The following is a 12,263-nucleotide window of genomic DNA, read 5'->3' as shown; positions in this document are numbered from 1 at the left end:
TATTTTGCGTAATTCATTTTGTCGGAGAACATGTCCCGCAAAACCTCATGCGACGCTCTGTCACAACCTTACTAAGGATTCGACTCCCAGTTCGGCATATGATTTCTTTGATTTAGACCCGATCTCTATAACTGACTCCTAAAATCTGTCTTAGCCATCTTTGTTGAGCCACATTTAATGTTTTTTAATTTCGGCAGAAGACTATTCACACTTTATTAATGGAGCCCAAGCCAATGGTAGAAATTTGTAACCTTTCTTGACTACGCTCTTGGAATTACATGCCTGTATTTCGCTTTAGATTTTATATCGAAAAGGAAAGTTTTTTCGTCAAATCATCTGTTGAGGGGTTTTAAACTAAAAAATCTCTGGAGTTTTTTTTTTTTTTTTTTAATTCAAAACCCCATTTAGCTACGATCATAGAATTTGGTGACTGTAGTTTGCTTTAAAATAATATTGAAGAGAGATGTTTTCAACTCTAAACGCTCTGTAGGGGAATTTTAAACTCAAAACCATCTGGAGGGGTTTTTAACTTTAAAGAAAAAGCCATCTGGAGGAGGGGATTTAAACTCAAAACCCCTCTGACTACGTTCATAGATTTTATAGTGTGTAATTTGCTTTTTTTTTTTTATATTGAAGAGGTACTTTTTAGCTTCAAACCCCAACTGGAAGGGGGGGGGGGTTAAACTCAAAACCCCTTTGGCTACGCTCATAAAATTTTGAATGTGTAATTTGCTTTTTTATATTGAAGAGGGGTTTATCGTAAATTTTGGAGGGGGTTTTAAAATCAAAATCTTCCTTAACTGTGCTGTTGGAATTTGGGGATTGCTGTTTGTAAAAACCTCTGGTAGGGGGTTTAAAACTCAAAACCCCCCTGGTAGAGGGATTTGTATCTCAAAACCCCCTGATAGGGTTTTTTTTAAATCTCAAAACCCCCTGGTAGGGGGGGTTAAACTCAAAACCCCCTGGTACAGGGTTTTTAACTCAAAACCCCCTCGGCTGTGCTGTGGTAAGTGATGATTTAGTATTAAAATCTCACCTAAAATAAACAAAATGAAAGCAAAAATCAGTCACTTATTTCCGTTCCCCCCCCCCCCCGCAGGGGGGGGGGATTTCTTTTCGGGGGGGGTTTGAACCCCAAGAACCCCCCCCTGGCTACGCCCATGCTGTAGAGTGTGTGAAAGATTTCTTTAAACGACGTTCAAAGGGTCACTTTTAGAAAAGAATATTACAAAACCTTTAACAATTTAATACGTGTCATAGTGGCACCCATGCGGCCCTTTCGGTGGCCTACGGGCCCATTTAGGTAACGGCCCTCCGGGCATATAGCCTGTCCGCCCCTGCTCCTCATGGCGTGAAGCTGCGAATCTCCGGGAGCCTCCGCCATTTTCCTTTGTTGTACCAAGCTAACCGTGGGGGACTCGCCATTTAATGTAACGGTCCCTTGAGGAACAGCGCATGGATTGGTGACAGGTTTGTGGGGACTTTTTTGCAACCCCGCCCGTGCAAGAGGTGGACTCTCGTCTACCCGTGGGCATCCCCACGGGAATTATGTTTCGCCATTCATTTAGCCTAGTTACCCCCTCTAGTAGCCGAACCAACAAAAAAACTGAGAGAAGAAACAGGCCTATCTTCAACTGACCAAACCCACCCATGCCACGTATGCGGCCGGCTTATTAAAGCGAGGATTGGACTTTACAGTCATCTTCGAGTTCATAGGAAATTAGAAATGTTCTCATCTTCGATCACGTAGGAGGAGCTATATATATATATTTATAGGTCTGTGATCTATAGCTCTCCTAAACAAGAAACACAGACTAGTCTATGTAGTAAAAAAAAACAACCTAGGTAGGTATAGAGTCTAGATCTAGATCATGTCTATGGTAAAGATAATATATATTCTACCAAGAATGACCAAGATCTAGTCTAGATTAGATCTAGCTAGATCAAGATTCTAGGGTTTAACTTCAAGATCCAGATCTAAATATAGAGTATATATAATAGTTCTATCTAGGTCAAATCTAGTTAACTAGTCAAGTTTAAATTAAAGGGAAACTCCGATGCCGATGGTTTTGACAATTTTTTATATGATCTATAAGTATAATCTATGATCTAGACTAATTATAATAATATTATTTATTATAATATGATATTGATATGATTAAATATGTGTTTTGATTTACAGATAATGATTATATATTATATAGTCTATGATTCTTTTTTTTTTTTCAATAATAACTTAGTAATTGATGTTTTACCGACGTAATTTTCCTTCGCATCAAAAACAGTCAGACTTTCACCGAGTTTCTATGAGTATGTGACGTCACAAATGTGTTTTAATCTATTGACTTATTGTATCACAGGAGACCATACAGCAAAGTTTACATTCTTGTAAAAGAAATATATCTTGGTCTATGCAGTTAGATATAGGATCTTGTAAGCAAAGAAAAAATGCGTATTAAAAGTAGATTTACATGCTTGACTAACCACGGCAGTGTGTATTTTCTCGCCAGACCACTCAACACACAACAAATACTATTGCTTGGTTGTCTTGTCATGACCGACTACACGTAGTCTCGACTAGCCTTACACTTACACTGACCAGTTTGTTCAAATCAGTCAGACACACGATCTATTTACTTCTTGGGACAGAGAGAGGCTTAGATGGAAATATGCCTTTTTTTCTCGAGTTGATTATCCTAATGCTTTTAGATCTATCTATACATGTATATATATATATATATATATATATATATATAAGTATCATAGCTCTGGACCAGGCCGTCACTAAGCCTAACTGCCACTATAAGAATGAAGCAATACTATTGGTTAAATCTAGTTTCTCTTTCAGTATTGTTGAGGGAAGTGACGTATGAACTAGCTTAAAACAAAATCTCATAGAACCCAGTTTTTTTTAGATGTCAAGAATTTATTGACTAATTTATTAAATATAAATGTTTCTAAGTATTTAAAAAAAAAATGGTAAAATGTTTACTATTACAACTTTTTACGCAGATTTTAAATATGTCAATAACTAAAATTTGAAAAACCATTGGAGTTTCCCTTTAAACTAGTAGAGTCTAGCTCTTGTCACAGTGACTTACACTGACTCTGACTTAGTACTTACACTACTCACACATCACACACTTCACACAGTCTTGTGACACTCTATTCAATTCCTAGAAAATTTTTAAGTCTACTGTCTAGACTTAGACTCAGAGACTATTGTGAGTATGTCTAGCTAGATCTCTAATAGTATACTTAACTTAATACGTTTAGTTTCTTTATTAGACCTAGATATAGATCTAGAACTAAGAATAATATTATTAATATAGAATATAGATCTAGATAGGTGTAAATTGATGGATCTACTCTGTTACTATTATTTAAATTATTATTATCATAGAATATGAATGACATCTTGACTAGATGATAGTAGATGTCACGAGATCTAGAATCACTCTAAGTCTAAGCTACTATTAGTTAGAAGATTCAGTTAACTAGTTCTAGATTTGATAAGATCTACTGTCAGCCAATAAATATTTATAGATCTATTAGATCTTTTATTTGAAATAGAGCTAACTTTTAACATAGGTGCTACACAGTTTGATGTATACTAATATAGTAGTAGACTCTAGTAGGCATATCAATGTGGATACTATATAAAAAAAAAAGAAGAAATGTTCAAACATACATTTATTTTGATGTAGATTATAGTAATTTAAGTAAAAGCATAGAATTAATGGTTTGTATTGAAATAAATATATATCAGTAAATGTTTTATTTATGTCGTGAAGATATAAGAGGCATCATGTTTGCAAGTTTTTTTTGGGTTGCCAACCCCCCTTGCAGGCAAAACAGGGTTCCGTTGCTTGCATCCATATCTTTATGCAGTGGGTGCCTTCGCACTACGGCATGGGGAGTAACGAGGCAACTGATGCTCTAGCACTAGAAGAAGTGCTGTCCGTGCCCACTTTCGAAGCCCTTAGTACGTTTAACCAAGCTACAACATTAATCCAAGAGTGGGTACGTGACAAGTGGTTGAAATCCTGGGATGGCTCCAACAAAGCTCGTGGAGTTTGGCAGCATTTGCGTCGCCCGGACGACGACAATCCATGGTGGAGGCTAAATAGGTCGGAGAAATCAATCATTGCACAGTGTAGAACGGGGCACTTCCCTGTTGGTGCTTAGTTTGCCCGGTTCCGGCCAAATTTTGATGCCCGTTGCCGACAGTGGCGCATATCTTGCAAGAGTGTCTGCATCTCTGAGAGCTTTGGTATAGTTTGTCTGCAGAGTTATTTGACCTGTATGGGAGCTTAAAGGCACTACGCCTAACAGCAGAGTTTCTTGCCAAGGCTCAACGGGAGGACTAATCCTTCCAGCCTTGCTACCAAATGGAGTTCATCTCAGGATGGAGGTCAGGTAACCTTATTGATGAAGACCATTCTGAAATAGACTTATTAGATTAGCAAAGCAATATTACCAATTATAATTAATCATTGTTATAAGAAAAATAAACAGTTTGGAAAAATTCTTTTAATTGAACATTTTACATACATAGAAGGGTACAGGTGAAGACATTCCTCATTTAAAATGCAGGGACACCTTTATAATTATTATTTTGCTTTTGATTTATTTAAAAATCAGCATCACCAGCTTTCTCGTGTGCTTCATCATATTAGTCTAAAACTATGTTTAACATTAGATAACAAAAACGTAATTGCTCAAGAACACTTTCTTTGCATTTGTTAATAATATTTAACAATATCTTTCAACAGGTACAATGGGGATACCTCAAGTGTTTTTGCTTGCTCAGGCTTGCTTTTATTTACTGCTGTTTGTCTTGTCTTTCTTTGTTTGTGTTCCTGCTGGCGTCAACGTGGATGATTTTAAAGGCCACTGCCTGCTCTATGCCACTGGCAAATGGAATTTTACTAACACTGATACAGAGCTGCAGAAAGTTGACTGGGGGCCAGACAGTGCATGTAATTTTACTATATTTATAGGAGTTATGTCATTGCTGGTCTCACTTATCTATATCATATGGATAGGAGTTTTGTTGGCAAGGGGGATTGAAAGGTAAAACATTTAATCATAATCAAAGACCTGTTTATTTTTTTATCACCCCACATTTGCTGAGATTTTTTGACATTTCATAGCTGTTCTCAGATGTAGAAAATTTGATGGAAGATTTTTTTTTACCACCAGTGATTATATTTGCTATTTCTGCAAACAAAAAAATATTTTTCCTCTTTTTTAAAATTTATGACAATATTAGTAAAGCACTTGTTTTCTGATCAAGAGTTAATCTTGGTGGAAACTTGGATTTAATGGATGTAGCTTTAAAGGATACTGGACATTCTTTGTTGAAAATCAAATTCTTTCACTAAGTGTACAGATAACTTCTAAAAGACTTACATCTTTAAAAATTAATTCACAGATAATACAAAAGGGTTCATAGTACAGTGGAAGTAATTTGAACTTGCATAACATCAAAATGATACTTACTTAATTTGTATTCTCTTCATTGTTGTTGTTTTTTCCTTCTGATCTTGTTAGGAGTTAATTAGAAATCCTTTCTTAGTTCCTGATAATTCCAGACAATTTGTACTATGTTGTAATGACTATCACTTGTATATCAATATTTTCCAAGTTCTAAACAGAATGACATTTCATAGTCAGGTTTTCAAGTTTCTAGCTCAAATCCATTGAAGAGAAAATTACAAATCTCTTACAATTGAAATGAGAAATGTAAGCCTTCAAGAAAAAGATGCTGGCCAAGAAGCTGTTTGAAGAAATGTAGTATTCTGACAAACATTTTTAAAAAAGAGTGTCAAACTAAAATATAAAATAAACTTCAGTTTGATGACTTCCCTAACAAGAATAGTAGATTTGTATAAATTCATATTATTCAGCTATTTCAGTTGTTGAAGTATAATTTGAAGTCATGTCTCGAATTAGAGGATTCTGCTGTAAACCAGGCAACCCATTAGAACATATGGAACAAGAATTCTGTTGATGTGTCTTGGTTACTAAGTTTTTAGAATGTTTTTTTGTATTGAACCAAGGGTTAGGATTAGTGTTTTAGATATCACTTCTACTTTACTTCTCTATCTCATGTGCTGAATTAGGTCTATGTCATTCGTCTAGTTAATTAAGAATTCTATTTGTCTTGATTTATTTTCTTTTAATTTCATTAATATGGGGTTTCCATGATAGGCTTCCATTTATTATAGCACCTATATTTTATTTTTCGTATTATTATTATTATTTTTTTTTTAATTATTTTTTTAGTTATAATTTACTTGAATGAGACAAGTAGTTTTAATTTTATTTAGTTTAGGTTATTATTATGTTCTACCCTGACCTACTGCAGAACAGTAGAAAACGTTTGAACAACAATTGTAGTCATATGTGTATATCAGAATCTTTTTCAAAATGTATTTTAATGTAAAACATTTTTCAAGATTTGCGACATATTTTTATTTAGCTCTTGGATAGATGCATTCCTGAATCTTACCATAAACTCCATCACTTGTATTTGTGTGTTTTCTTCTGGATTGTCTGTCAGTGTTGGCTTTCAGGATTGGTGTAAACTAGTGACAGATCCAAAGTCTGGAATTGATAGGTAAAACTTTGCTTTGTGTTAAAGGGACTGCACAGTGAGAAAATAGTCGATTTTGCCAAAAAATATTGATTTTTAGTTTTTCTCATATTCCTTTAGAAAAATGTAAATAGTATGCACATTTTTAATAAAACTTTTAAATATCTAATATTTTATAACTATAATTTGACTTTTAATGAGTGGGGTACAAGCGAAAAAATCAAGTTCTGGTCTAAAACCCTACTTTTTAAAGTATTCTAGAGTATCGAAACGGTATTGTAATCAACTGATCTTGGTATCGATTTGTAGCTTTTTTTTGTGACCTTAGTTTTATATGCTATAAATAACTTTCATAACTATACCGTAGTAAATAGAAGAAATTATTTTGTTATTTTAGTATTCCTGTTTGCCAAGTCTAAAAAATGTGTAAGCTATTTTTAAATTTTGAACTTGTTTCTCACAGTTGTGAAAATGGCCAGTATATACAAATTGGAAGTAAAATTGATGTTGATGCGGATAGTTTTTATCTACAATGGCAAATGGTGCAGGTTAGTTTGTTGTTTTTTTTCTTCAAAATTAATTTAATTTTAATGTCAGACAAGTTATGGAAAAGCTTGCACCTCTGACTAAGACCTGACTTCATTATATTGATTCATAGTTCCTTATGTATAATACTTTTATTTTCTTTGGACTCATTAACTTACTCTTTTTTTTGGCTTTGTAAGTTTTTATGCTTTTTTTTTTCCTTCCAAATACATCTTGGCTTGTTAATTTTGACAATCTGACTTATGCAGATCAAATTTGATGAATATACCACAAAACTCTTCCATTTAAAAAAAGTAAAAGCAAACCAAGCTGGATTAAAGCATAATGGACAAAAAAAATTATTTAGGCATCAAATAGTGTCAGTGGAACTTCTTAGTAATACTGTATTTAGGACATCATGGCAACTCAGCAACCACAACAGCTAGAACTGACATTTAAAAATAAATGTTTTTGTTCAGTTAAAACCATATTAAGATATATACTATAAGCCATAAAATGCAATCATATGAAATTTTTAAAAATATTTTTTTTTACAGTTTGGCCTTTGGAGCTGTTGGATTTGCTGGCTTGTTCTGTCAGTTATGGCTTTGATTCGAATTTATCGATACCATCGTAGAGAATCATTCTATACCAGCATCAATCGGGAAAAACAACGACTTTTGGCTCATGTTGGAAAAGCTCCAGAACAAGCTTAGGATATTGAAAAATGTTCTATACAATTTACTTTGTTGTTTCATGTATCCAATGAACATTTATGGAAAAAGTAACCTTAATATGGTCATTTTTAAATAATATATTAAATATTTCAAATATTTATGCTGCTATTTGAATATTCAATAATGATTGTATCATTAACACAAGATTTGCCAAAGTCTTTTGGAACTCAATTTCAAAGACAGTATGGTGGCTCCATGAGTTAAATCCATGTTGATCAAAAATGTTTTTACTGAGGCTATTAATAGCAAATTTGAGACCTCAGCCAACAGAGATAGTGTTTGTGCAGCAAGTTTCTGTTAAAACAAGGAGTCTATGTAAAAAAAAATATTAAGGTTACTTTTAGAACTTTGTTATTCTTCTATCAGTATTTTATAATTTACATGAATTCCTCCTACGCTTTACCATTTATTTTTGTACAGCTTTTAAAAGGAATGAAAACACTACAAATAGTCTACTGGCCAATATAAAATAAAAGTTGTAGATCACAAACAGCAAGTAATGTAGCTTGAATACCAGGTCTAGTGAGTTAAAACAATTTTTTCACTACAGTCAATCAACAAAATATTTATTATTTAGTTTCTATGTCTAACAAAAAAGTAGAAAAGGACTTCTGTGTCCGGTAGCTTATCCTTCTATTTATATTTTAGATTTTTCTAAGGCAGGTCTTGTGAGCTTCCTGGCATGTCTTCTGATCACAAGTTAGCAGCATACAGTAATGTCAGGGAAATTAAAGCTCGATCTGATGACTTGTTATTGGTTTCCCAACATTTCTAAGGAGTTTACCTTGGGATACACTGTCCTTGGTGATTTGTTAGTCTATTTCAATATTTCCTCTATGGGAAAGTGTACTGCCAAAATAAGTAAATCTGACTTCTACATTTATTTTCTATCCATTTATTATAATGTTTGGATCTGAGTTTCCTCCTCATCATAATCATCATCAAACTCCATTTGAGTGACGACTTGAGAGGCTCAAATCCTCTCTTGCAAAAGCCCTGGACAGAAACCCTGCTGTTTTGTGTAGTGCATACGTCACCATACAGGTTGAGAATTATTTGTTTCCCAGACCTGGCAAAACATGGCCTAAATTGTGCCGATGTGCCAAAACTCAAACTCATTCCCAGACCTGCCGAGACGGAGATCAACAAGTCTGGGGCTTTCAAAAAGAAAATGAGACACCGTGTACTCTTCTTCACTGCAGCGGGGGCACTGTGAGTCCAAATGTGCTCCCAGACTCCACAGGCTTTTTGGGACTTGTCCCAGCACTCAAACAACTTTTCCATTTCTATTTTTTGGATTATACCCAGAGCATGATGAAGACTCAGTCTGCTCAGTGGGTAGTGTTGAGTGTCCTGGAATTGGCAGTCTTTTTTTTTTGTACTGAGGCCGAAATCAATACATGTACATGAGAAGTTGTTGACTGTAGTTTAGTTTCTGAAGAAGCAGTTAAAGCATTGAACTGTTGATGATTAAATCTTTGAGATGCCTGGGTTCAAAAGGCCGCCAAGTTTAAGATGTAGATGTTAACTCCATCACAATCATTTTTCTTTAATGCATCTGTCAACAGCTGAAAGCATGAAACTGAACAACATGAGTCCCAGGATATGGCAATAGAATCAGTGAAAGGTGTTAGGTAAAAGATTTATTTGACTGAGGCTTGAACTCTATAATACCCTAAATAGCTGTTTCAATTTTTTGAATAAAATATTTGGTGAAATGATAGGACATTTACAAACTAATTAAGAAAACAATTATTATTCTTTTCTTTAAAATATAAAATCTAATGAGTAAAGACGGCATGATGGTTTTCAATGTGCATGTATGATATATTTTTTTAAAACTAAGGCTTACAGAAATGAAAGTAAACCATTGTCTTTCATAGAAGAAAGAAAATAATTGACATCGATCTGTTTTTTTTAACTTCTTTTTTTCTGACCAATATATATATATATACATATATATATATATTTATTATATAATTATTATTACATTTCTTTTGAACAAGTATAATATAACCTCTTCAGTGTATCATTTAGTTATATAGATAGCTATGTATTTGTGCTATATATATTTTTTGTTATTATTCCTGTCAAAATTACAGGCTTTTTCATAATGATTCTAAAAAAAATATTTAAATTTTTTTTTTTTTAATCTGCTTCAGCTATGATCTAATTCTATTGGTAGACCTTCACAATTACTTACATGTGCTTTTTAACAGAATTTTTCCCATGCTTGTATAAAAATTATTATAGATATTTTTAAACTTCATGAAATAAACATCAACCTTTAAGCTACTGTTCTTTCATCCAAAATTTAAAAATATTATTTTATAAAGAAGTTCTTTAAATATGTAGGTATTATATTTGGAAAAAAAAACTACCTAATTTTCCCTTGTTTTCTACATTCTTTATCAATCTACATTTAGAAAAATGAATATCTGTATTAAATTTTACCCCCCCCCCCCCCTTTTTTTTTTGTATTAATAAAAAAAAAAAAGATTTTTTTTTTAGTCTTTATGAAAACTTTTACCTTACTTGACAATTATATTTTGTCTGTTGAAATCATGTCGACAGCCACCATAGTCATTCAGAGAGAAATAAACTAGACAAAAGACATTTTTACTGCACTCTTTACAAGAGTTAGTTGTTAGGTTGGTTGGTATTGGGATTGAGACCTATTCTTCTCTATTCAGTTGTTATGCTTAGTTTATAAACATTGTTGTCTTCACTGTTGTTCATAAAGGCTAGGAAACTGTCTTTATCTGAGGTCTTCCTGGTGGTCTTGTTCAAATCTTCCTTATAAGTAATAGTTGGCAGTGTTGGGAGAAAACTGAAGGTCTTTTAAGCTTTAATTCTTTCTACACTGATGCATCGTCCCAGATTGTAAAAGATATGCACATAAATATAAACCATTTTAAAAACAAGATGAAATTGTTAGTTGTTTTCACTGTTTTTTTTTTTCATGCACTCACTTCAATTCAAGCTCACTATCATCTTTATCATGCTAAAATATGTTCATAGATGCTACAGCTACATAAGGTCTTCTGAAACCAAGCATTTTTCTTTTTTAAGATGAAGTATGCATATGCATAAATCATTTCTAAAAATGAGATAAACAATGATATCCTGTTTTTCAATAGCTCCATAGGTTATAGACTATCCAGAAGATTAAAAAATGAGTTGATGAAGATCTCACATCCTATGGAGTCAGCTCATGATTTATAATTATGGTATCATTATTTCATTTGAGTTCACTGTTGTGTAAGCAATTTAGGTGAGAGTTTGTGTAAAACACAATGTTTTTGATGGACGTGCAGAGGTTGTCTACATCTGTGCTTAAAGTCCTTTTGTCATCTAATTTTTGTTATAATTCATTCTTATTATATGTTGTTTTTTTTTAAAGAATTTTTCTGACAACCCCCCAATGTCACTTTTAAAGGATTAAATGTTTTCAAAATGTTAACAAAATGTATTTGAACTTTCAGTTTTGTATTTACATTATAGTTATTGATAAAATAACCTTTGGATTTTTCTTGTTTATATGCAAATGTTTCTATCAACAGTGCCTGTATCTATGAAATGATACCAATATTTTTACAAAGCTAAAATCAACACACTCTGTTTTTCTGTTTGGTACAATTTTTGTACATATCATTTCTCGGATCAAGTTGAGATTTTGCCCTATCATTTCTTGTACTTGACAAAACAAGAATCAATTTTAAAAAAATTAAACAGTTAGTTTATTAATTATTGGTAATTACTTTGTTTAGTGAGTTAGGTCGTTGCTTAAAAGTTTGAAACTTTGAAACTAATAATAGATAGGTATGTAACCTTCTGATTTCATAAGCACTTGGCTGGCACAGTGCATTGGCTTGAGAAAGCTTGAATCAAAGTTGTACAACGTTTTATAAAATGCAGTTAAAAAGCTATCACAGTAACTTTCATCCAGATACCTTTCTTTCTTTCTTCACCCCCCCCCCCCTTTTCCCAACTGGTCAAGACAAGTGATAGGAATCATACCACATTCTGAAAGCTAAAAATACTCTGTCTTCCCTAGTGCTATTAGGGCATGGAATGGGTTGCCTGAGCTAGCCAGGATAACCAGTGACTTGGCAGAATTTATTTCATTGGTTAATATGCATGACGCGTAGGACGCAATCATCATCTTTTTTGAAGTAATGTCTGTATTATATAAGATAAGATAAGCATGAAATTGCAGTAAACAAAAACAATTGGTAAAAAATTTTCTTATCCTATAGTTTATTATTGTTAGTCTAGATCTATTACAAATAAAATTAATTTGATCCAAACTAATTGATACAATTTCACTTAATATAAGTTTTTTTTTTTTTTAAAGTATTTTTTGTTTTTCTTGGTTTGTTTTAATTTATAATAAAATA

At 32.9% G+C, this 12,263-nt stretch overlaps 1 protein-coding gene across 3 annotated transcripts; it reads left to right on the top strand.

The window, feature by feature from the left end:
- Nucleotides 1–1,857: 1,857 nt before the first annotated feature.
- Nucleotides 1,858–10,823, top strand: LOC106053170 (transmembrane protein 179-like). 3 transcript variants are annotated; one of them, XM_056024004.1, is made up of 5 exons: nucleotides 1,858–1,988; nucleotides 4,776–5,076; nucleotides 6,488–6,625; nucleotides 7,065–7,149; nucleotides 7,684–10,823. In XM_056024004.1, exons 2-5 carry the CDS (start codon nucleotides 4,781–4,783, stop codon nucleotides 7,840–7,842), a joined length of 678 nt encoding a protein of 225 aa, XP_055879979.1. In that variant the 5' UTR covers nucleotides 1,858–1,988; nucleotides 4,776–4,780; the 3' UTR covers nucleotides 7,843–10,823. The 3 variants fall into 3 exon arrangements, with proteins under 3 accessions (XP_055879979.1, XP_055879980.1, XP_013064109.1); XM_056024005.1 differs by having other exon boundaries at nucleotides 1,861–1,880; XM_013208655.2 differs by lacking the exon at nucleotides 1,858–1,988 and adding an exon at nucleotides 2,735–3,224.
- The last annotated feature ends 1,440 nt before the right edge of the window (nucleotides 10,824–12,263 follow it).

Source organism: Biomphalaria glabrata, chromosome 3, assembly GCF_947242115.1.
Source record: "Biomphalaria glabrata chromosome 3, xgBioGlab47.1, whole genome shotgun sequence".
Taxonomy (NCBI): domain Eukaryota; kingdom Metazoa; phylum Mollusca; class Gastropoda; family Planorbidae; genus Biomphalaria; species Biomphalaria glabrata.
This window is presented reverse-complemented; position numbering and strand designations above follow the sequence as displayed.